Here is a 21642-nt window from a genome sequence, read left to right on the forward strand (position 1 = left end):
TCCAAATACTAAAACAGAGATATGGACAAGCACTTCAACTACTCACTAGCACGCAGTTCCTTCATACAACTTAATATGTTCAAATGTTTATTTAAGCAGCACTCCAAGTCTGAGCTAGAACTTGTCAGATTCGTCCTTCATTCAATTTGGGATTCATGTATTCAGAACAGGTGAATCACGGAGTGGTTGAAGAAGGTGTTCCTAGAACCCTAAGGACACCTGTTAGTTTATATAACCCTTTCTACACCTCTTAGTACCTCTTCTATACAGACTATTAGAGCAAGCTACCAAATGATGCTTCAGGTATAATAATTCAAACATATTACAGCATCAAAATCATGTACTTTGTAGCGCATTCACCTTGTTCTTGCTAGAAAAATAGGCGACGGCATGTTCAAGGAAAAAAGGTTGGTTAAAAATTAAAGAGAACGGCTCTCCCATCTAAACTGTTCTAAAAGCAAAATGGAAAGACAGGGGTGTAAAATATGTACTGTACCTGAACAGTCGATGCTTCAGACGGGGCAAACTCCATGGATTTCAGGATACTGTAAAGAAGAAGTATGTGCTGTTAGTTTCGGGCATCTTTTGTCTAATAACATAAATATCCTGGTTTTGGACATTTACAATACTTTACATACGGTCCCATGTTATATTAATGGACCACCCCCTTGTTTAGATAAAATACATATTTCTTATGGGTCATTTAAATAACGCATTCTTTATTCCCACCAGGCAACATCACTGCATAAAATGAAATGTTAATAAGGATCTAGCATTTGAAGCTGTCACAAAGTGTATACATTCACTAATGTAGCTGGGAGGGAGGCTGTATTACCATAATCATCCTATTGAAAAAGCACTAGCAGTTATCATTATATACTTAAACAGATTAACATTCTCCGCTGTTACATTCATTTGTTTTTTTTCTCAATAGCATAAAAACCACCTTTTTCCCAGAAATGTATTTTTTCCTCTCTGTCATATCATGCTAATCACTAATTGTGGTTAGAGCTAGTTAGAAAACACAGTAGTTACAGTGCTTAAGGACCAATTGGCTCACAAAGCCTTCCGTTTCAAAGTAATAGCTGATCTTTCTGGAATTCTAAGAACATCTCAACTGCTTACTGTAAAGATCACATGAACTTTTTGCAACCCTTCCCATATATTTATCATTATTTCCAGAAAAATAAGGATTTGGGATCAAGGCTCATGTGCTTTTTTAGCCTAAACTGTTCTTCTTACATTCCTCTTCATAAGTCTGAAGCTTGTGGATATTAACAGAACTTGCCAGATGTGTCCTTTATTAATTTTGAGATCTGCAAGTTCAGTACCTGAGACCGACCATCATCAGTGGATCCCTGGTCAAATGGGACATTTGGTTAACCCACTGTTATAATAAAAAAAAACTTTCGTCTCCGATTCTGGTTATTTAACTACCCTAGATAGCCTCCGGAGGCATTAGGGAACTGGAATTACATGTTAGGACTGGTGTGACAATAAAGCAGCAATAAAACTTCAAGATTCCATATTTCCACCAATTAATGGTTAGGCTTTATTGGTAGCTCAATAGTAATCTTTTTAGTATATAGAACTGAAGTTTGTATTACAGGGTGTGGTTTTATTAGCAACCCGTAAAGTAAAATGATACCCTGTCTCCTTCGACTGCTAAAACATTCCCAACCCGATCAGGAATCATGGAAAGTTACATGTAGGTGAAGGTTGGGACAAGCATACAATAATGACAACAAAAACAATAATAATAGACATGGGTATGAAGTGCAGCATCGACTGTAGACCAAGCCTGGGCAGCAGAGATATGTATTTTTTCTCCTTTGAATGCTGCTTCATAGAGCCATCTCAAAAGTTTGCTTAATCCAACACAAAATGTGCAGGCAGATGAATTCTTATCATTCACTGAGGTGTAAATTTAAACATTTTTTTCAAAAGACACCAAGGTTTATATTATTATTATTTTTAATGTTACCAAAATTTTGAAAAGGCATACGTTAGAAGTTACCAGATGTTTTCTCGGTGACAAAGCCTGCTTGCAGACAGCAATGTGGGCGCCGACAGTCACTCACTGCAGTGAGCAGTGTGATAGATCGGTAGAGGGGATTTTAACTAGATTCCCTCCATTGTTTGTTACTCCAAATGATTGCAGAAGGAATGACAGAAATTTGTTTTGTCAGCCCTTGGTTTCGGCACACTGGCTGAGGTGCTTGCTGATATCATTTGAAGCTAGATGTACAGCTACAGTAAATGACAGGTATCTCAATAGAACCACATAGTTCTATCAGAGAAGTTAAACTTATCTTAAGTTTATTGGTCCTTTATTGACTAATATAGGGGCTCAACAAACCCCGGTGACTAGAAACCACCCCCTGGCGCCTAAAGCTTTGCGGGACAAGGGGGTCAAATCTGGCCAAGGCTACCATTGTGAATCAAGCACCCTATGCTTTCATGCAGGGAAGAGGGTGCCGTGAGGCACCCAGCATGGTCACATAACGTGCATTACATGACCCCACTGTGCCCCTCAAGGCTTCACTGCGCCCACACAGAAAAGTATAGGGTGCCGGATTCACAATGGCAGAAGAACAATGGCCAGCACCGTGGCAGGTCTCTACGAGGTGGGGGTGAGTAGTTGATGTATGTGTATACGAGTCAGTGTCTTTGTAAATGTATAGTGCCAGAGTCAGTATGTCTACCATATTGTAGTGCCAGATTCAAATAAGAAAGAAAAATGGCTCCTACGTCCAAACCAAATTTTTCGTCTCCTGGTCTAATATCCCTACAGAGTGCTGAATGTTTACAATGTACCTCACTGGATTGTTCAGATGTTGTGGGCAGGGGAAGGACTCTCCCAGAACTGTAACAGAATGTCACTTTGACAATATGATTTATGGTTGCAGCACAAACAACAAGAACAGCTAAAGAAGGGAAGGAACATGGGAAATATGTGGAGCAGAAGTTACATAAACAAGATAATACAGGATCCCTAAAGCAATATGATCAACTGCAGATGGAATTAAAAATGCCCCTTTTAACAGCTATGGAAAATACATTTTTGTGGCAATGTATGATGTACTAGGCATAGGTTTTACTAAAGAAACATTGTATGTTAAATGATGGCTCTATCGTTGATACAAGGCTATGTGGATTACAAAAAGGAGGACAAAAGAAATATGTGACTCCTATATATTGTCCCGTGTGCTTTGGGTTCTCAGAGGAGTTATGAGGCATGTGTACACATGTATTTAAACATCTAAAAGGGGCAAACCAATTCCAGTGCTATTCTGATAGAAATGGTTGCCAATGGTCCAAGACAGGGAAGACTATAATGATATCCCTGCATGAATATCTGTGTCCATGCAGGTATTTAGAGCATTGCAAAGCTAATACAACACATTCATTCTTATGCTGTCCTACTGTAGATGTGGCACATTAAGAAAACTAATGTTCATCAGAAATCCCATAAGAAGGTGCCAGCAGGACCATTTCTGTAAAGGCAACTGCAATTGCAGAAAACAATGGCTGTGTGGAAAAAATGTAGCTACATGCTGCTCAGGTTCATGAGGCTAGACTATGGAATACACACAGATGTAATTTACTTACTTAAGTTCCTTTTTAATTTCTTCATAGTCAGCCTGCACTTTTAGCTTTTCTTCAAGTTGCTGCAAAACAACATGAATACATCAGTCTCTGGAAACTATTCACCTGTCGTACATGAACATCACAGTAACAATCCCCTCAGAAACTGGATTTGCAGCACAACACTGCTCTTTGGTCATAAAAATATCAGACACACCTCAGAAATACCAAAAAAGTAAGGTTAACAGGAGCGCAAGTAGATAAGAGTTCTGTTCTGTTTTTTTCCAATCTACATATTCAATATTTATCAAACGGAGAAGAAATATATTGATTGCTACTTTCTTTGAAAAAAGCAAAACATGATTTATTCTAGTTGTGCTTTTGTTGGTTAACCCCAACATGAGTTCCGGGGAGATCAATAAGATTGCATACCATCCAGCCACTATTATTTCCCTGCTGGTATTGGCTGCAATGTGCAAATTAAGAATGCTGGAATGATGCTGGAGATGTTAAAAGGTCCCACACCTTCTTCTAAATGTACGTCTTTATACATCACTGGGAAAAAAAAGTAACAACGTTTGTATAAATCTATATATAAAACTGCCTGATAACGCCATGAAAAGTGTAATGATATAAAGTGACGCTGACATTGTTAAACATGGTAATTTTTTAGTGTGGCTAGTGCTTTTTTCTTCGTGATTACTTTTTTCTATCTGCTTAATTGAGATTGCCAGGCCGGCCATGAAATGATAGTAGACAGACAGTTATAATTCTTGTATGGGGGATATTGCCTAGAGATGGATGCTACACTCTGATTTTTGATTTTTTTTTATGTTGTCTGCCCCTTTAATTGCATGACGAGGATTCTTTAGCTGCTGTATCAAAAAAATCAATCAACAGAGGTTCATTCAGAACCTTGATGTGCTGGTTTCGTAAGTTTCCCAGTTACACTTGCTGTAATGCTACCGAGGCATGTTATAATGCCATAGCTGTAATCTATTTTCATGTTCTGTACACAAGACAAATTTGTGGTGACATCATCCATCAAATGATGAGGACGTACGCAAAGCTGGGGGTAGCAAGGCATGTCGGAATGAATAAATGACTTGCAGAGATCAAGAGGCTTTGCTTTTGAGCGTGCATCCAAAAACCGCAGTCTATTAGGGATGGCTCATTGAGCACCATTTGATGAAGTCTACAATTATTTGGGATGCAAGTAATATATATGCATTTCACAGAGCAGGAAGAGGTTAATGGCTGGTCTCCAATGCTCTACATGTTCCAGTAGCAGGAAACAGGTTGATATAATTTCACACAAGCATCAAGTTTCCCCTGCAGTGATTAATATCACTATTCAGTGTACATCAGTCCCCAAAAGCCATGCAGACAATTGATCTTGTTGTTCTTGGTATCAGTTCCCAAAGGGACCTGAAGCATAAACTACCTGCATCATGAAAAAAATGTAAACGGTTACAAAATACCATACACAACACCATTCACACAAAGGATATAATAATTACAATATTTCTGAGTTAACATAAAACTCGCTGGCCAAGACACTGGATGGTCTTGTTTAAGAATTTGTTAAACGTACAAAAAAGCAGGGACCGAGAATTTACATACTGGTCCGATTAGCAGAGCAGCATTTCTCATTACATAGTTTAAGCAAAAGTAGCCCCTCCCACTTCTGACCAACCACTTTAACAAGCCCCACCCACTGCATGTCCCACCCATTTTATGCTAATGGACCTCGTCATCGTGTTGCATACTTACTTTGAGTGTGCTGTTCTTGGTGTTTAGCTGCTGCTCAAGCTGGGATATTTGCGTGGCTGAGTTTTCACGGAGCTTAGTGAGACTGGCCTGTAACCTCTGTACATCCTCCACAAGCTGGGCAATTTCTCTCTCCTTTGCTGTAAGTTCTACTTCCATACTAGAACGTGTCACTGCCTCCGTTACCTGCTCCTGTGTGGACACAACAACTTTTCATTTTATTTATTTATTGTATTTGGACATCATCTGCAATTATATTAACACAACAGGAAGAATACATACAACCTGTTAACTTGGATGGATGCATTGGTTGTTCCTCTTGCCAGTTTAAAACTATAGCTGAGTTATCCCTTAAATAGACCAGGGAGGTTCAAGTCTTTTTCTACCGATACAGCTTGAGTTCCAATGGCTCCCAAGTCACGAGCAGCTGAACGGCTCTTTAAAGGAACGGTCCTTGCAGCGGCACATGCTTTGCTCACCCCCTGGTTGTTCACTATATTACTCTAAATACTATGTTAACAGCAAAAGCCCACAGACAGCCAGCTCTCAGGGAAATATAAACCCCACAAGCTAGCCATAAGTTCATCAGTCATCAGTACACTAATGTTTTGAATGGGAATCTCTGGCGTGCATGCCATTTACACCTTCAGAATTTGTTCAATATATAACCTCAATGTATACTTGTATGGAATCCACTGAAGCTGCATGAATACAAATAATAGTATATACTGTATATAGATATCATATAGATTACATAGGTAATGTATTATGCATCGTTACAAATTGGAGGTGAAAGCAGCTGTGGGGCTCCATAAGTTGTGACAGCAAAAAAATAAAATAAGTCCATCTGTATTATTGGACCGAATAGTAATATAGGCCTAATAAATATTGATAATAGCGACTTATAATAAGACTGTTGGTGATTATAACGGCGTTAGCTATGTCCGTAAGTATGGATCTCACCGTGTCAGAGGTCTTTGGAGCCTGTGAAGCATGTTGGACAGATTTGTTAAGTAATGAGAGCTGTTCCTTTAAGGCCTCTACTTCTCTCTGAAACACCTCTGCTCTCTGAAAGAAATAATAAAAAAAAAGGTGAACTGAGAAAGTACATTCATTTTAACAACTGACAATTAATCTGAGAACATTCATCAATTCATGCCCGGCTGACTATAATTGATTTTCCTAAACACTCAACCTAATAAATGTTAGAAGAAGAAGAAGAAAAAAAAACGTGGAAAATGATGGATTTTTATTTTAAACAGTACAAGGAAGAAATAATTGAGCGATTATGACAGTAATTTAACGCTAGGAGCAAGGAATCCCCTGCTGCTGCTAATGCTGCAGCCCACTGAATTTATCAGACTGAATAAATATGAGTAGGAATGGAATCTTTTTATTCAATTTATTTCTATACTCATGCCGAGAATGATTTCATTTCAGAATCACTTGTGGGAATGACTCATTGGAGAAAACACAGTCTGAATCTTTTAATCTGGAAAGGCATGAATATCTGTAACGGCTCCCTGTTGCCAGAGTGATCGATGAAGCGGTTAAACTTGTCAATACATTGGAATTCTATTTGCATATATAACTAATGAAAACACGGTCATTACAAATCTGTCTATTAATCATTTGATATTATTAGAACAAACAGAGATGCAGCCATAATGTCTGAGAACAGGAGTAGCTTTGAATGGAGGGGGGTGCATCAGTCTGAATGGTATTCTGTTTATGAATAAGAGAACCCAAAGAAAGTGAATAAAATGCTCACGAGTACTTTTTTCCCAGTTCCCAGACTTTGATAGACCAGAGTACGGGTAGACAATGCCAGTACTTGAGCACCTTGAACACGACAACATTTTTGGATATCCCAGGTTGGGTACATGAACTTTAATTTAAAATTCTTTACACTATGGGGTTTCAGACAAGGAGACAGAATCCCTGTCCTGTTTGCAGCTCTGAACTATGGTGCCTTCATATTTATAATCAGTCACTGCCAGTTATCACTAAATCCGCCCGCTGGTTCTCATTTACAGTGGCTGATGATCAGTTACCAGACAAACATTTTATACGTGTAATAGACTCTTTCAACTTTTCTGATACTTTAGGTTGATAAAATATGCATAGAACATTGTAAACCAATGCTTAAGGCACCTCATTTCTACCCGATTAGCTTGTTCCATCTCATCTCCCTTATGGGACCCTCTGAAGTCTGGAAAGCTTGTTCTATGAATATGCCAGCCAGGGTATTACTAACACAAACACTCTGTGCTTAATATAGTAATATCCATTCTTTTTGTATATACCTTATGCACCATCAGTCTACACGGGGGTCCCCCTACTCAAGAAAGCTTGGGGACCATTATTTAATGATGAAACTGAATCATATTCATTTGGTACTGCGAGCAGGCTGTCAGGAATGAATTCTGATTGAAGTGTGGCTATTTTCAAGAGCCGAAGCTATGTACAACTGGTGAACATGTTATGGACAAACAACTATAGTAACTACGGAACGGAAAAACTATGCACTCAATTCATTTTTATGCCGTTTGCTGGAAGACCGACTTCCCTTCCACGCATGATATGGGAAACAAGATGAGCGCAGGCATCTTTACCCGGGAAGGAAGTGGTGAAGCCCATTAGGAAGGGACAAAATAGTAATTTAGGACATCATTTTATTTCTTTTTTTGCCTGATCCTTTCTGTACTTAACTAATTCCCATTGTCACACTTTCTTACGTGCGACATTAAAGCACACTTTTGAGCACAAAGACAAAACATAAAACACAAAAGAGACGAACACGGTTCCCCTAGACAATATCACAGCACCCACACATAAAAAACCCATTTAACGGAAAGCTTACATCTAAACGCCTTTCAATGTAATCTGACATTCCCTAAAGATGTGCTTAATCAAAAAGCCATGCACAGTACATGCTTGCCAAAATCCCTTCATTAAAACTACAAATCTTTCTTGGACTAAAGAGAAAGCATATGCGCCAAAGCGGAGGCAAATAACTCTCCTCTGGAATATACTCCAAGACCAATTTCTCAACATGTTATAACGGCATGCATCGCTACAAACCCTTTAGAGTGTTTGAGTCACTGATTGTTTTACAACAAAACAGCAGCACTCTTCCGTACGGAACGATACTAATATATGTTGCAATGTGCTATCTTTTTTTTTCGTTTATACATTTTAGCAGGATTTTTAAAACACAGGGAAAACAGCCAGAGGAAAAAAAAAGAGGCCAAAACGACTTCAAAGCACCATGAAGCGGCTGAAACCCAAATCTATTTATTCTTGAGAACATTTGCTGCCCAAGAGGTTTTAAGGGTGGTCATTTTGTACCCTCCCACTGAACAATTACATGCCTCCAAAACACAAGTTATTAAAGCATAGGTTTCTACCTGATTAGCTCGTTCAAGGTCGGTCATGATCATCTCAATCTCATCTGCCCTATGGGAACAAAGAAACATATATCAGAGAAAATTAATCTAAACAAGAGCATATGCTAACAGTGAACATATCATTTAAAACGGTTGGATTCGCCAACAGCTTTAATATTCAATGCATTTTACTTCAAGACACCAAACAAGAAAAAGAAAAAAAAAGCATATGAACTGTATATTCAAAATACATACACCGATAAAAAAAAGATTGTCTTTGCCTTAGGCCTTATAGTAAATGTTTACATTCTAGTACACATGTTTAAAAGGGTATTTTCATTACTACCACCACAAAAATATTTTGTTAAAAAAAAAATTGTTCTTGTTTTGAAAACAATTCTAGTTTTCATATGTTTTAGAAGTGCATATTTGTTGTACTGTGTGTGCTCTAGCTCCTTATCATACTGCCTTGTGGTAAGTGGAAAGAGACCCTCTGGCTCCTGAAAGTCTATGGTGGAAGGACTTCATTAGCACTGCCATAAAGAATCATCTTGGTGTGGTGCCACCCACAGATTATTTTAAACAAAAAAACAGGTTTCCTTTAAAATTAAACTACATTATTGTATACAGCAATGTGTTTAAAGCTGAAATACTTTTTTTTTTCCATGCAACATCCATATTTTGCATGATTCAACTCTCAAAAACCAAACCTCTGCTAATTATAGATCGCTGTAAATATGAATTCATTTTAATACTAACATGCATAAATATTTGCAGTCACACTGCTTGTTCAAACCAGATCCAGACTGTGCGTAAGGATCTTAAAAGATTTTGAGATTGACAGAAATATGCTAGCCTATCTACATGCCCTATTTTAGCAATAAAACGTTTGCAAAAAAATAACAAGAAAATTTAACACCAAGACGAAAGCTGTAGTTAGCACTGTCCTTCCCAAATCGATCTGCAACCTGGAGGTCTCTCTCAAACCAGTGGCCGTTCTCATCAATGAAATTAAAATTCTAATGAAACCCCTATTCAGGTTTCTAGAAACTCAGAATGTGTGCTGGGTTTCAGTGTGTAAGGGTTCTAGAGACCTAAAAATCACAATATGTTAATGCGAATAAAACATTTTAATACATAAATGACTTCCACAATCTTGACAAGTTGTGCAGGCAGCCAAGTCTCTAACTAGAGAGAGCTGCTAATAATGATAACATTGTTCTATACATTCATGCATTCCAAAGAATACCAACAGTAGGACGGAATTTGTCTTTAAATCTAATCAAGTTATAATAAAAACTACAAATGCAGGGAATTACACCAGGATTGGCCTCTAGTGGCCCAACACGGTGTCCAAATAACCTGTGTGTGCATGACAAAAATGACAAATAAACCATTATGCAGACAGCATCTGAAATGCAGGTTACCCCTCGGCATGTGACCCTCTGTGCAATCAGAGACATTGCCTGGAACTGTCACTCAAGGTTCAATCGTTTCAGAGTGGGACAAATTGAGCAGCTGCGGCTCAAAGAATTAAGTGTACAGCGTGATTCATTTTGTGTCTATGAAAAGAACCGTGTGAGAATGCCCTGTGCTCACAAATGCATTATAGGCTCTTCTGCAATAGATTAGATTAATACCGTCACCGTTGGATAACACAATATCGTCGCCAGCCGTTGTCAAATCTGAAAAATGTCTACTTTGACTAGTACTCAGGATTTCTAGGGAACACGTGATCACTGTGCAAAAACTCAAAACCCTATACGTCAACTGTGCTCTGCTGGCCACTTTATGGACATAGGAACGTAAAAATAACTGATGTTAAAATGTGCCAGCTAAGGAAATATATCTAATACAGAGTTGAATTATGGAGTGTTTCCAAACGCGGATGTGCACCATGCACAATGTATATATATTTGGATAAAACACCAAAAATAATTGTCTTATGAGGTCTTCCCTACTTGCAGGGTCAACTCTTTATAAGCATTGGGCAGCTGATGATGCACGGTGCAATAACACAAGGCCACAGATCAGCCAATCGCTGCTGTAGAACCTTGTTGAAGGATTTTATCAAAATAATCAGAAAATCAAAAGCATGTTATAGCCTGATGGCATGGTCTATCCACCAGAAGCATCCAGATATCGCATCCCCAGCTTCCTCTCTCTCCAGGTTCCTAACACATCAGATGAGAAGTTACATAACATTTCACACACACTCTTTAATAGTAACGCTATTGCGATGAGAAGCATGATTTCTGGGCTTAATAAAACCTAGCTCTGCAGTCTGGCTGCAAGAACAATCTTGTCCTGTGGGGTATTTCAGTTAGAGAACATCTGACCCATCAACCATAAAAAGTCTTCTACAAGAAGAATAAAGGTCAGCATCCCCCAGCAAAGACAGAAGGCCAACCATAGCATGCCCTCTACAAAAGAGATAAGATGGAATACTAATGGTGTGTGCTGTGTCTTGCTTCCTTAAAATCATAGTACTGGGATGCAGATTTCTTTTTATAATAAAGGCTTATTCAGCTGCTACCCTGAGTTTAAGATTCATTACCCAGCACGCTCTCTGAAAGCACCAGAAAACCTGTCTAAGGTGCGAGATTAATCTCCAAGATGAATGTTCCCTGTCCTCAGTAACTGACAAGCAGTTTTCACATTAAAGCCAGTCTAGTTAAAACAAAAGCTTGTCCTCCATGAAGACATATTGTAGCATTCATAAATATATACATGAAAGAATGCAGTGATAAGATATTTAGATTTTTTGCAGATTTCACTGCTTCCACCCTTTAGAAAAAGGCTCTCTCAACCCCATCAATTCCCTTTTAAAAACAGGAGCACTTTATAGAAATGTATACACTGGCCGCGGGGAAGCACCCAGAGAGGTCACAAAATATGCAGTGGTTGAGCCAACAAAGGTAAGTTGTGTACGTGTAAAAAAGCATGTTAGTGTGTGAAAGTACTTTGCTGTATGCGTGTAAGTTTATAATAATATTATTTGTGTGTGTGTATGTAATAGTGTTAGTGGGTGGGTGTTGTATAGTATGTGCACGTATATTGGAGTGTGGTGTTATGGTGTGTGTGTGTTACCGTACTGCATCAGCATGAGTGTGTATATTAGTGGATAATGTTAGAGTGTACATTGATGTATGGGGTTGTAGAGTGTTTGATATTATAGTGTGTGTGTTTTAAAGTAAGGTGTTAAAGCTTGTGAACATATGATGTTAGCATGTGTGTGTTTGTTACAGTATGGTGCTAGCATGAGTGTGTATGTGTCGGTATTTGGTGTTAGCATTTGTGTCTGGGTGTCAGCGTATGGTGCTGGAATGTCATGGGTGAGCATAAGGTTAGTGGGGGCTGGGAGAGGGAGAGGAGAAGCAGGAGAAAGCAGGTGCGTGTGTGTGTCTGTGTATGTGTGTAAGTGTACAGTGGTAGAGTAAATGGGATTTAACAAATACTGCACCCAGGTGCCACTAACCTTAGGCTTTCCCTTGTAGAGGTTTGATGGGAGGGGCATGGGGGACAGGGGCATGTACTGGGCCAATCTCTGATTAAAATGTAGTCTGTGTATTGTGATCCGTTGTGCGTTTGATATTTAGTTCCAAGCTCCAATTTTGCTGGCACGATAGATTTTTGATACAGAGCGATTCATTTGTAGCAATAATAATCGTAAAAAAGGCCTAGATGCCATTACAGAAATACATGGGTGGCTGTGTCTGTTCTTGATCCCCTATAAATGTTGACTGCCACACATTATGCCTGATGAGCAGTTTACTGTAACCAGAGGGACTTGTTTAATCTGTCTTTTTGTACCAGAGACACAAGTTTGTGTAGAGATGACTAAAATGGTCTTTAGGACACTTTGTCTATTGCTTTCAAGCAACTGTCTGTTTGGTTCAAGTAAATATTTGCCTACCGTGGCGTAATTGTTTGTTAATGTTAAATGTCGAAAGCACATGTTTATCGTCATAGCAACAACACAAATAAAATCTTGACACTCATCTAAAGCTCTGAAACTCGCCATTTAATTAAGCAATGGGAAGGATATTGAGAAAGTGTTCCTTCTTGAAATATATACATAAACGTAATAAAAGTGTAGTTGTCACATACATTTTTGTTGGTGCAAACCTGCCCCTTTAACTTTTATTTATTTTTTTACAATTTAATAATTCTTTTCACAACACTGAGGTCTAATCGCTAAAGAGGGAGCTTGGGTTGAACATTTCAGCTCCGTGATATCACCCTAAAGGCCAAATTCTATTCTCTTCAACAATGGAGCCGGCCCTGTATAACTAATATTTAAATATGGGGAGCTTTAAGAAACCTCCCACGTTAAGCTATTCATTATACAGGGCCACATCAAACCTACTTAGTTTCTTTTGCGTTCCACCAAATAAAAAAACACAAACACCAAATTAGTTTGGCTACTAAATGTGTCTTTTCTCCTTAGAATTGTCTTTCCATTTAGACAAAATATAACTTGTATGTGAAATTGTAATAACCAATACAAGACACACTCGTAAGAAGCTTTTTTTGGTTTCTGGGCTAATAACCTATTAGCGTCTGCTTTTTGTGTCACAGGAACATACAAGGGTTTGACCTGGGGTGTCTGGGTGAAGCCCTGCTTCCCTGGCTCTATGGGTTTTGTTTTCTGCATGGGGCTAGCGCTGCGTCTTCATAAAGCTATATGCACCCCCCCCCTCTGGGTAGCCTAGCAGTGGTGGACTTAGCTTTCATTTTGCCCTAATGCCTGACCTAGGGCAGCTCCCCCAGCACCGGTATATCATATCCCAGCTCTCTGTGTCTTAATGGCACTCGTCGTTTCCAATGCAGTCTATTTAGGCTGTGCTTAGCTGACATTCAACGGTGCCAGGTCTAATGAATTGTAATCAACTATTAATTAGAACATAAGCTCATACTGGCTGCTAAAATATTAACATAAGCTTGTTAAATGTTATCACCAACATTTAAACACATAATTACCGCTAAGAATGGCAGTCTGGACATGGTAGCACAGCTTGACCGGTCACCAGGACACCGCCCATAACCCAGAACTTTCTTGCTTCAAAGGGAATACTTGGGAAGTATGCATTATATTAAGAGGGGCACACAGAATGCTGAGTAGACTCACTTATAGTGACCTTGTGGAAGTGACATTCTAGTTGGCCTTGGGGTAGGGCAGCCCCTTTACCTCCAAACTACATGGTGTTTAGACCTCCTGGTCTGCTGCTCAATGAGCCGTCACAAGGGAGATCTCTGCCAACCAAGGCATTTACATGGAAGTAAAAAGAACTGTCCTGAGACAACAAAGGTACAAGGGGGGGAAAAAGCGTATGTGTAGAAGTATGCATGTTACTGTGTATGTGTAAATATGTTAGAGTCTTGGTATGTTAAGTTACCAAGTGTGTACGCATGATACAGTGTGTTTGTACGTGTGTGTTGGTATGTTTAAAAGGAAGTATGTTACTGTGTATGTTAGTATGTTAATGTGTGTGCTGGTATGTGTGTGAAAGTATATAACTGTGTAACACTCACATACTGAGTGTGTGTTTGTATATGTGAAGTATGTTATTGTGTGTGTATGTTAGTATGTGTGTAAGTATGCTACTGTATAAGCATGTTGGTATGTGTGTGTTAATTAGTATCATAGGTTCCTATGTTTTTTGGCTAGCTCCTAAATACCAACCAGATTTTTCAACCCCAGTGTCATAATTAACTCATGGAATATAGTGGATGCATGGAAGGGTAATCCAGCAGAGGTGGTTAGTTTCTATGTGTTAGCATTCAATGGGTTAATCGGATGTTGATTTAAATGTGTTTCTTTGTGCATGCCCTCTGTATCTGTTCCGGCTAGAGGTGTCATCTTCCCAGAGGACCCCTGTGATGATTCATGGCCCGACTGATAAGGATCCTGAGTTATAGGAATTCCATTCCTAGCTTAAGTGGAGGGGTTTCCCATCACCTTTACCCCACCATAACTTATTGGCACATCAAAGATGGGAATCAATTCTTGAAAAAGGCGTCATGTGGCCAGAGGGGTGTTTTCTTTGCAAAAGTCTGATTTAGGGACAATGCAGCGACCTCAAAGAAGAACTCCACAATTGACTCCGATTGGAACATCATAAGAAACCATCTGGACTTAAGGAGTTTCCACAAGCCTACTTATTGAAGTGAGTGAGGGTCCTGTGTTTAAGTCCCACTGTTTATAAGAACTGTTAGCTTTTGTTTTGTTTTTCTTTTGCATGTCTTGGTTTTTTGTAGTTGTGGCACTGTGTAACATTTGTATTTTTGTTATTAAAATATTATCCAAATCTGTCTTTGGGTAGTATTGATATTGATATCCACAAACCCTAAGAAAGGATAACACGTTACCAAATTGGTATTTCCTAATTTCTAGAGTGTATATATATATATATATATATATATATATATATATATATATATATATATATATATATATATATATATATAATGAATCCGGTATCAAAATCAGGTGTGGTGTATGTATATATATATATATATATATATATATATATATATATATATATATATATATATATATATATATAATGAATCCGGTATCAAAATCAGGTGTGGTGGCATATTACCTGGGGGGATACAGGCAGGATTTGGGGGTTAATTTGGTATAACTGATGCCTTGTTAGCACCAGGCCTCTCGATTTACTATTAACCCCTTCATGCCGATGTCCTCCACACTGTCACGGCTTGGCAACAGCAGCAAGTATAATGGCCGCCAATGAAGTAGCTCAATGTAACTATATTGCTGCCTTTTTAATATGCCAGGTATGTGTGAAGCCATATACGGGCTTGTGTATCATATTAACGGTTAACAACATAAAATTGCAAGCTTACAAATTTTTTTTTTTTATCAAAAACAGATGTTTTTCATAGATGATTTCACTGGCTGAGGCAGTATTTATCCACCTGTGGTTGGGCCTGGAGTCCTGTTAGTGGTATTTGAGAACTGCTGGCCTAGGTGCTGAATTTTAACCTCTGCAGTGCCAATTAAGCCACCAAAAACATATCTCCCCTCCCTCAACATACACACCACGTACAACATACACATACTAATGACATTAGTATGTCGCAATTTACTAACATCACATGAATCTCTAACTTTGCATTTACCCGAATCAAAATATAGATTTGATCAGTATTCAAAATGCTACTTGGTAGTAAAGGGGTTAATGATCGCAACCACTCATACTGTGGTTCTAGGCTTCTAAATGCGTTAAACCAGGGTTTATGCTAAATTCACAAATTTGTTTTCTCTACAACAGAAAAAAGCCCAAAATAAAACCCCCCATGCATATAACATTCTAGCAGCAGGTACATTTTCAGATGTCTCACCTTCACAAAGAAGTGAAGGACAGGATTCCCTCGGGCATTCCAGGGGATGTTAAAGGACCTAATTATTAAGTGCACAAGACAATGTATTCTATAGACTGTTTTTTGAAAACACCGGTAGAATACATTGTACTTCTTGCAAATCAATATGGATTATAGATTTATCCTGTGCCATATCAGTTACTACATGCAAGATTTGGTTATCAGAAAGCACCATGAGGAAACAGAATTCCGGTCTATATTTAGTATTTTGACTAGGTCATTCCAAAACCTGAAATTTCTTGTTCTTGAACCACTCTTGATGTTGAATTGCTTATGTGTTTCAGATAGTTGTCTGGCTGCATGGCTCATGGACAGATGGCTTGCCATAAACCTACAGAAATCTCCGATAGAAAACAGAATTCATTGCTCCTTCAGTGATGGAAGGTCGTCCACGATCTGATGCAGCAAAGCATCCTCAAGTCATGATACCACATCAAACCACATTGCACTTTACTAGACTAGACAGGCCAAATGGTTGTTATCAGCTGTGAAATTCTGTATAGCTATGATGATGATCTGGAATGCACTTTTGCTATATACACACACACACACACATATACATATATATATATACACATATATATATATATATATATATATATACACATACACATATATATTTCATTTCTCTACACAAGCTTTCATGTTCTTCCTGGAGAGCAGTGAATGAATGCCCAGTGTCTGACTCTAGCGATGGAGACACTGGCCTTAGCTTAGGTGAGAGGCACCTATAGATCCCTTGATGTTCCATTCCAGCCTTTGTGAATTTCTGGATTATTTTATACCTCGCCCTTTCATGGTGATTTTTTGTTCTAGCTGTTTATGCATAGAATATTGAAATGCAAATATTACGCGCTTTACTATCATATCAAACTAACAAAAATAAAACTATTTAGGTGCCATTTATTTCTTGACTATATATTACTACAAACCACAAAAGGATCTCTTCATAGTCTATCAAAAAATATGCAATAATAGAGAAAATCAGATATGGTGCAAATACTTTTCAACGTAACTGTTGCGATTTTAGTATTTTTGTCGTTCATTCCACAAAAAAGCGTTACAACATACATCCAGCCATTAACATTTACTTACATGTTTAATGGCAGCACCTTTACGATAAGATGGCAGCGGCTGGCTTAATGTTGCTGTTCCATCTAAACTGCTGAATTGAATACTTTTATGACAAAATGCAGCATTACAGATATCGTTGCTAGTAATGCTAAATTCCAGAATCCTTCCCATACATAATCGAGTACATTTTTGCTTCAGGCCTTTATATTTTATCATGGACTTCATGTCCTGTGACATTAAACCAAGAACTGAAATGTTGCCATAGAAAAAGAAAAAATAATAATGGAAAATGTGGCTGGAGCGTGTAAGTATCAATGGAGACATCACTGGCATTAAATGCAGCTTCCTAATTATCTGGTAAATAATGTATTTCTAAAAAAAATTAGATAACACTAGGTAGATTTTCACACTCAATATAAGCTATATATATATTTTTTTTAATGTCTGAAACCTTTAAAACCATTTAAGCTAAAGTAGGCGATAGGAAACATTTTCCGTTACCTATAACAAAAAATATTGAAATACATTTTTTGTTGTGTTTGGCTAAAAACATCTCTATTTACGTGATCTACCTCCAGTCAGCTCCAGCTGCAAACACTTCTGTAGCCTTCAATGGGAGCCATTGATTGGCTACTTCAAGCAAGAATCTTCGGACCGGGGAGCAGGTTAGCTGCAGAACTGCAGCTTCTACCTCAGTAAAGGGATTTATTTTTTCTTTCATTTTGAAGAATGCATAATACAAAGTAGTTTTAATATACATTCTTATTTATTGGGGCTGTCAGGGAAAGTAAACTGTCCCTTTAATACAGTTACAGATCTTATGAAGTTTCATGAAATCCAGTTTATAAAGCACAATGCTGCCTCTGTCTAAACCTGCAAACATCAGTATGTTACCAATTTAAATACATCATAAAAAATAGAGTAGTGTCAGTGTGGTGTTTCTAGAAGCCTCACTGAATAAGAGCTATCTGGCGTGAGAAGGAAGGTTTCTGATTGGTGCTCCAAGGGTTAACCCCGAACGATGTAGAACGCCCCAGGCCTGAGCTCTGCTCATCAGAGCATTAAATCTGAAAGCTCAAGAGAACAGAGCAGTCGAGCTGCAAGGGCTGTGTTATGAAGTTCTGCATTAAAAATTCATATGGCAGGCTCGCCACAGTCCCCTTGTCTGGCTGAATGGAGAGCTGGCGGGGAAAATATTACACACCCCACTGTCTTTCTGGTGATTGGAAACATTTCTCAGCAAACAGCACCTCAGGAAGGGAACGAAAGGGCAAACAAACCGTGAAACAAATCAATGAGTTCAATTATCTCTCTCCCGATCGTAAAGGAAACTTTTGATTTTGAAGCGATTTCATCAAATTTCTTTTTTTTTTTTTTTTTTAAATGACAGCTCATGACACAAAATCCCTGACCGCTTATACGAGTGTGTATATGTACGGCTGCTTGGAAAGGACACGGTTTATAGTCTGGTTTTAATTTTATGGATGGGAACGATACAGAAAAGTAAGCCCTGCATTGCTCGCCAATGGTGTGTGTGTGAATGGGCTGTTATAGGTGTTTCATTTTATGTTAATGACTGAATTACTAGACCAAATGGATGAATAAGGCATTTTAAAAGACCAAGTTTGTTTGTAATACAAAATAAAACCTCGACGTACAAATAAAAATGTGGTCGAAAATGTTATAATGCAGGGTTTTAAAGTTTTACTAAACTGGCAACATTCTGACAGGAATCATAAGCCACAGGACTGGCAACACACTGCATCAGTGCTGGCAAATTTTAGGCACATACCTGGCATGAAGCCTACCAACGCAGATTGATCAGCCAGACAAATCATGTTAAAACCAGTAATTCCAGAATCCCCAAACACATCATTGTAAATGCCGCCCAGCACCATGAGCCGGGGCGGACAACAGAAACATTTTAGGCCAAAGCGGCAAAAACACGGCAATGAAACAAAAATCTGATCATTCCTAGGAATGTACAATACAAGTTTTATTATTCTTAGATTACTAAATAATGAAAAAAAGTGTGTGAAAAATTAGAATCGTTGAAGAGGAAATCTGTAAATGACAAAAAAAGCAAGGCTACTAGGACACTGGATCAGGAACGCACTTCAATTTATTTTTGTCAAGTAATCTCTGAAATAGCTAGATGGCTATTATTAAACATCAAAGAACAATCTCTGGCACGGTGCTGGATAACTGAAGGAAACCAATATCTAGCACTGTTGTTCCAAACTGGAGTAGGAGCGCAGCCTGTGGACTCATAAGCTTGAAGGGAAGTCCTATGAGAAAAGCGTTTTCCTCCGTGAATAGCGTGTGTATGCAGTAATGCAGGTTAACACAGACAAATGCCAATCAACTTCCTTTATCTACAGACATGGGGGCGGCCATTGTTGTCAGTCGTGTGATATTTTGAGTGACTTTGCCTGTAGAAACACCGCACTGAACTAATTCCTTATACTAATGAAGTCCACTCCTCTATATGCTTTCATTAGTCAGAATGTCTGATTAAGACTGAGCCATTCTACTCTATTGTTTACCACAGGAGTCACCATGTTAGTCTAGAACATTGGTCTAAGAGTTGGAACACATACAAATGGCTAACATGTAGCTGTATGAAAATTGCATATAATGCAAAAACTAGAATGGTTTTTAAAATAAATAAAAGAACAATCTTTCATATTTTTAATCCCCTTCTACATGAGCTCAGGATAGGCATTTTTTAAAAACACCACTGATAACATTATTGGAAGAACGAATTGAGTTTTTCTGTGAGGCCAATCGTGCTAAATCGACTTGCTTTCCACACAGAATTGGCCCTGAATTCATACCTGGAAAAAGCGGTATTTCATAGTTTTGAAAAACCAAAGCCTTCCAGAAGTTTACAGAACGACTTAAGGGGAAAAGAGGATGCATCTGTACAGACCGGAAACCGGCCAAAGAATACAGCTCACGCAGAAATCTACATTAACACGTTACACTACAAGTGGGGGAGCTTGTGATTCTCTTCTAAAAACACTATTTCCAAGTTAATCTCTAAAAAATGTATGGCAGACTTTGAAATCAATGTTTTTGTTTTTGCAGATAACAGTTTTATAATTTGAATGGGATGTATATAGTCTTCAGGGGTATTTGGGATCTGGGTTGGAAATCACATATTCTGGACAAAAAAAAGGCACTTCATTTTATCATAACACAGCTCCCAACATTTCAAATAACCAAAGGAAACTTTCGTTACAGGAGAGTCTGCCGGGCGAGGAGGTTGCTCTACTGCAACTTTTAATGTGACCGATTTATTGATATCTGACCCAATTACCTAACAGCTATGTGTTTTATTTGTACAATATACATTTCTAAAGGTATTTTCACTACTTTTACCAACATCGGAGTTATTTGGGGTTTTAGATCACTAATAGCCATAACATTTTGGAGCTCGGCATCAAGCAGCGTTTGGTCTCTTCCTGAGCATTAGTCTCCATCCAATCTTTCTGCTAAGGCCAGATATTAGAAAGTATTCATCCTTTCTGAGCCTCTGACTGTGGTGTAGAGATTGAATCCCAGTGTAATTTCACTTTCTTTGTGGGACTGCACATTTTCCTGCATTCAGTCTGCACGATTGCATCTGTCGCTTTTGGATTGCTTTTTTTGGCACATGTATTCATCCATGCCAGAAAACACTTAAAATCGCCTCTTCTGGACACTTGTCTCCATTTGGAGGGCTCGACATTCTGTCTTGTCAAGATGAAGTGACACGTGTCAACAAAACGCTAGGACAGGGACTGAACACACAATCCCAGATATTACTTCCCACTGCGATGAGGAAATAGGCAGTGGATCAGCAAAATCCGAGGACTTCTATCAGAACCACCTTGGTGCTCGTGGGTATTTAGTGTAAAGGGGTCAATGCAAAACTGATTGGAAACATATAGGGTGAGAAATATGAAACTATAGCAATACAGAAGAAACAGACTGAGAATTGCTGTTCTACAAACAACTGTTCTCACGATCTACATGATTATTCCTCCCCATTACATCTCCCCTATTGTTAGGTTCTGTTTTTTTCTTTGTTGGTTCAAGGCACCTTTGTCATGTCCTATTTACCCATTGTACAGCGCTGCGGAATATGATGGCGCTTTATAAATCAATAAATAATAATAAAATGCAATTCCTTTAATTTATTATGCTCCATGAATTACAAAATCGGTGAACATTCTCCCAAAGCTGCGAGTGTAACTACTTGTGTGTTGTCCTGTCTAAGAATGGTTTACATCTTTCAAGCATACAACGGACATTAGGATCACTAACGTGTAACACTGATAACAGAATGTGTTATTTCATGTTTAATAATACAAAGAATCCGGACTGTTCGTAAAATTCTAATTTTATATTTCTATACATCCCAAGA

General features: G+C 38.4%; 1 protein-coding gene across 2 annotated transcripts in view; it reads right to left on the reverse strand.

Annotated features, from left to right (window-relative positions):
• The window catches only part of CUX1 (cut like homeobox 1), a 166036-nt gene that overhangs the window by 54923 nt on the left and 89471 nt on the right, over positions 1–21642 (reverse strand). For both annotated transcript variants that reach the window (XM_053457146.1, XM_053457145.1), the window contains exons 9-13: positions 8769–8817; positions 6322–6426; positions 5362–5550; positions 3613–3671; positions 497–545 (exon numbers count right to left, since the gene is read on the reverse strand). In XM_053457146.1, coding sequence (XP_053313121.1) covers positions 497–545; positions 3613–3671; positions 5362–5550; positions 6322–6426; positions 8769–8817 — 451 coding nt within the window. The remainder of the gene's footprint in view (positions 1–496; positions 546–3612; positions 3672–5361; positions 5551–6321; positions 6427–8768; positions 8818–21642) is intronic.

The sequence above is a fragment of the Spea bombifrons genome, chromosome 2 (assembly GCF_027358695.1).
Source record: "Spea bombifrons isolate aSpeBom1 chromosome 2, aSpeBom1.2.pri, whole genome shotgun sequence".
NCBI classification, from domain to species: Eukaryota; Metazoa; Chordata; class Amphibia; order Anura; family Pelobatidae; genus Spea; species Spea bombifrons.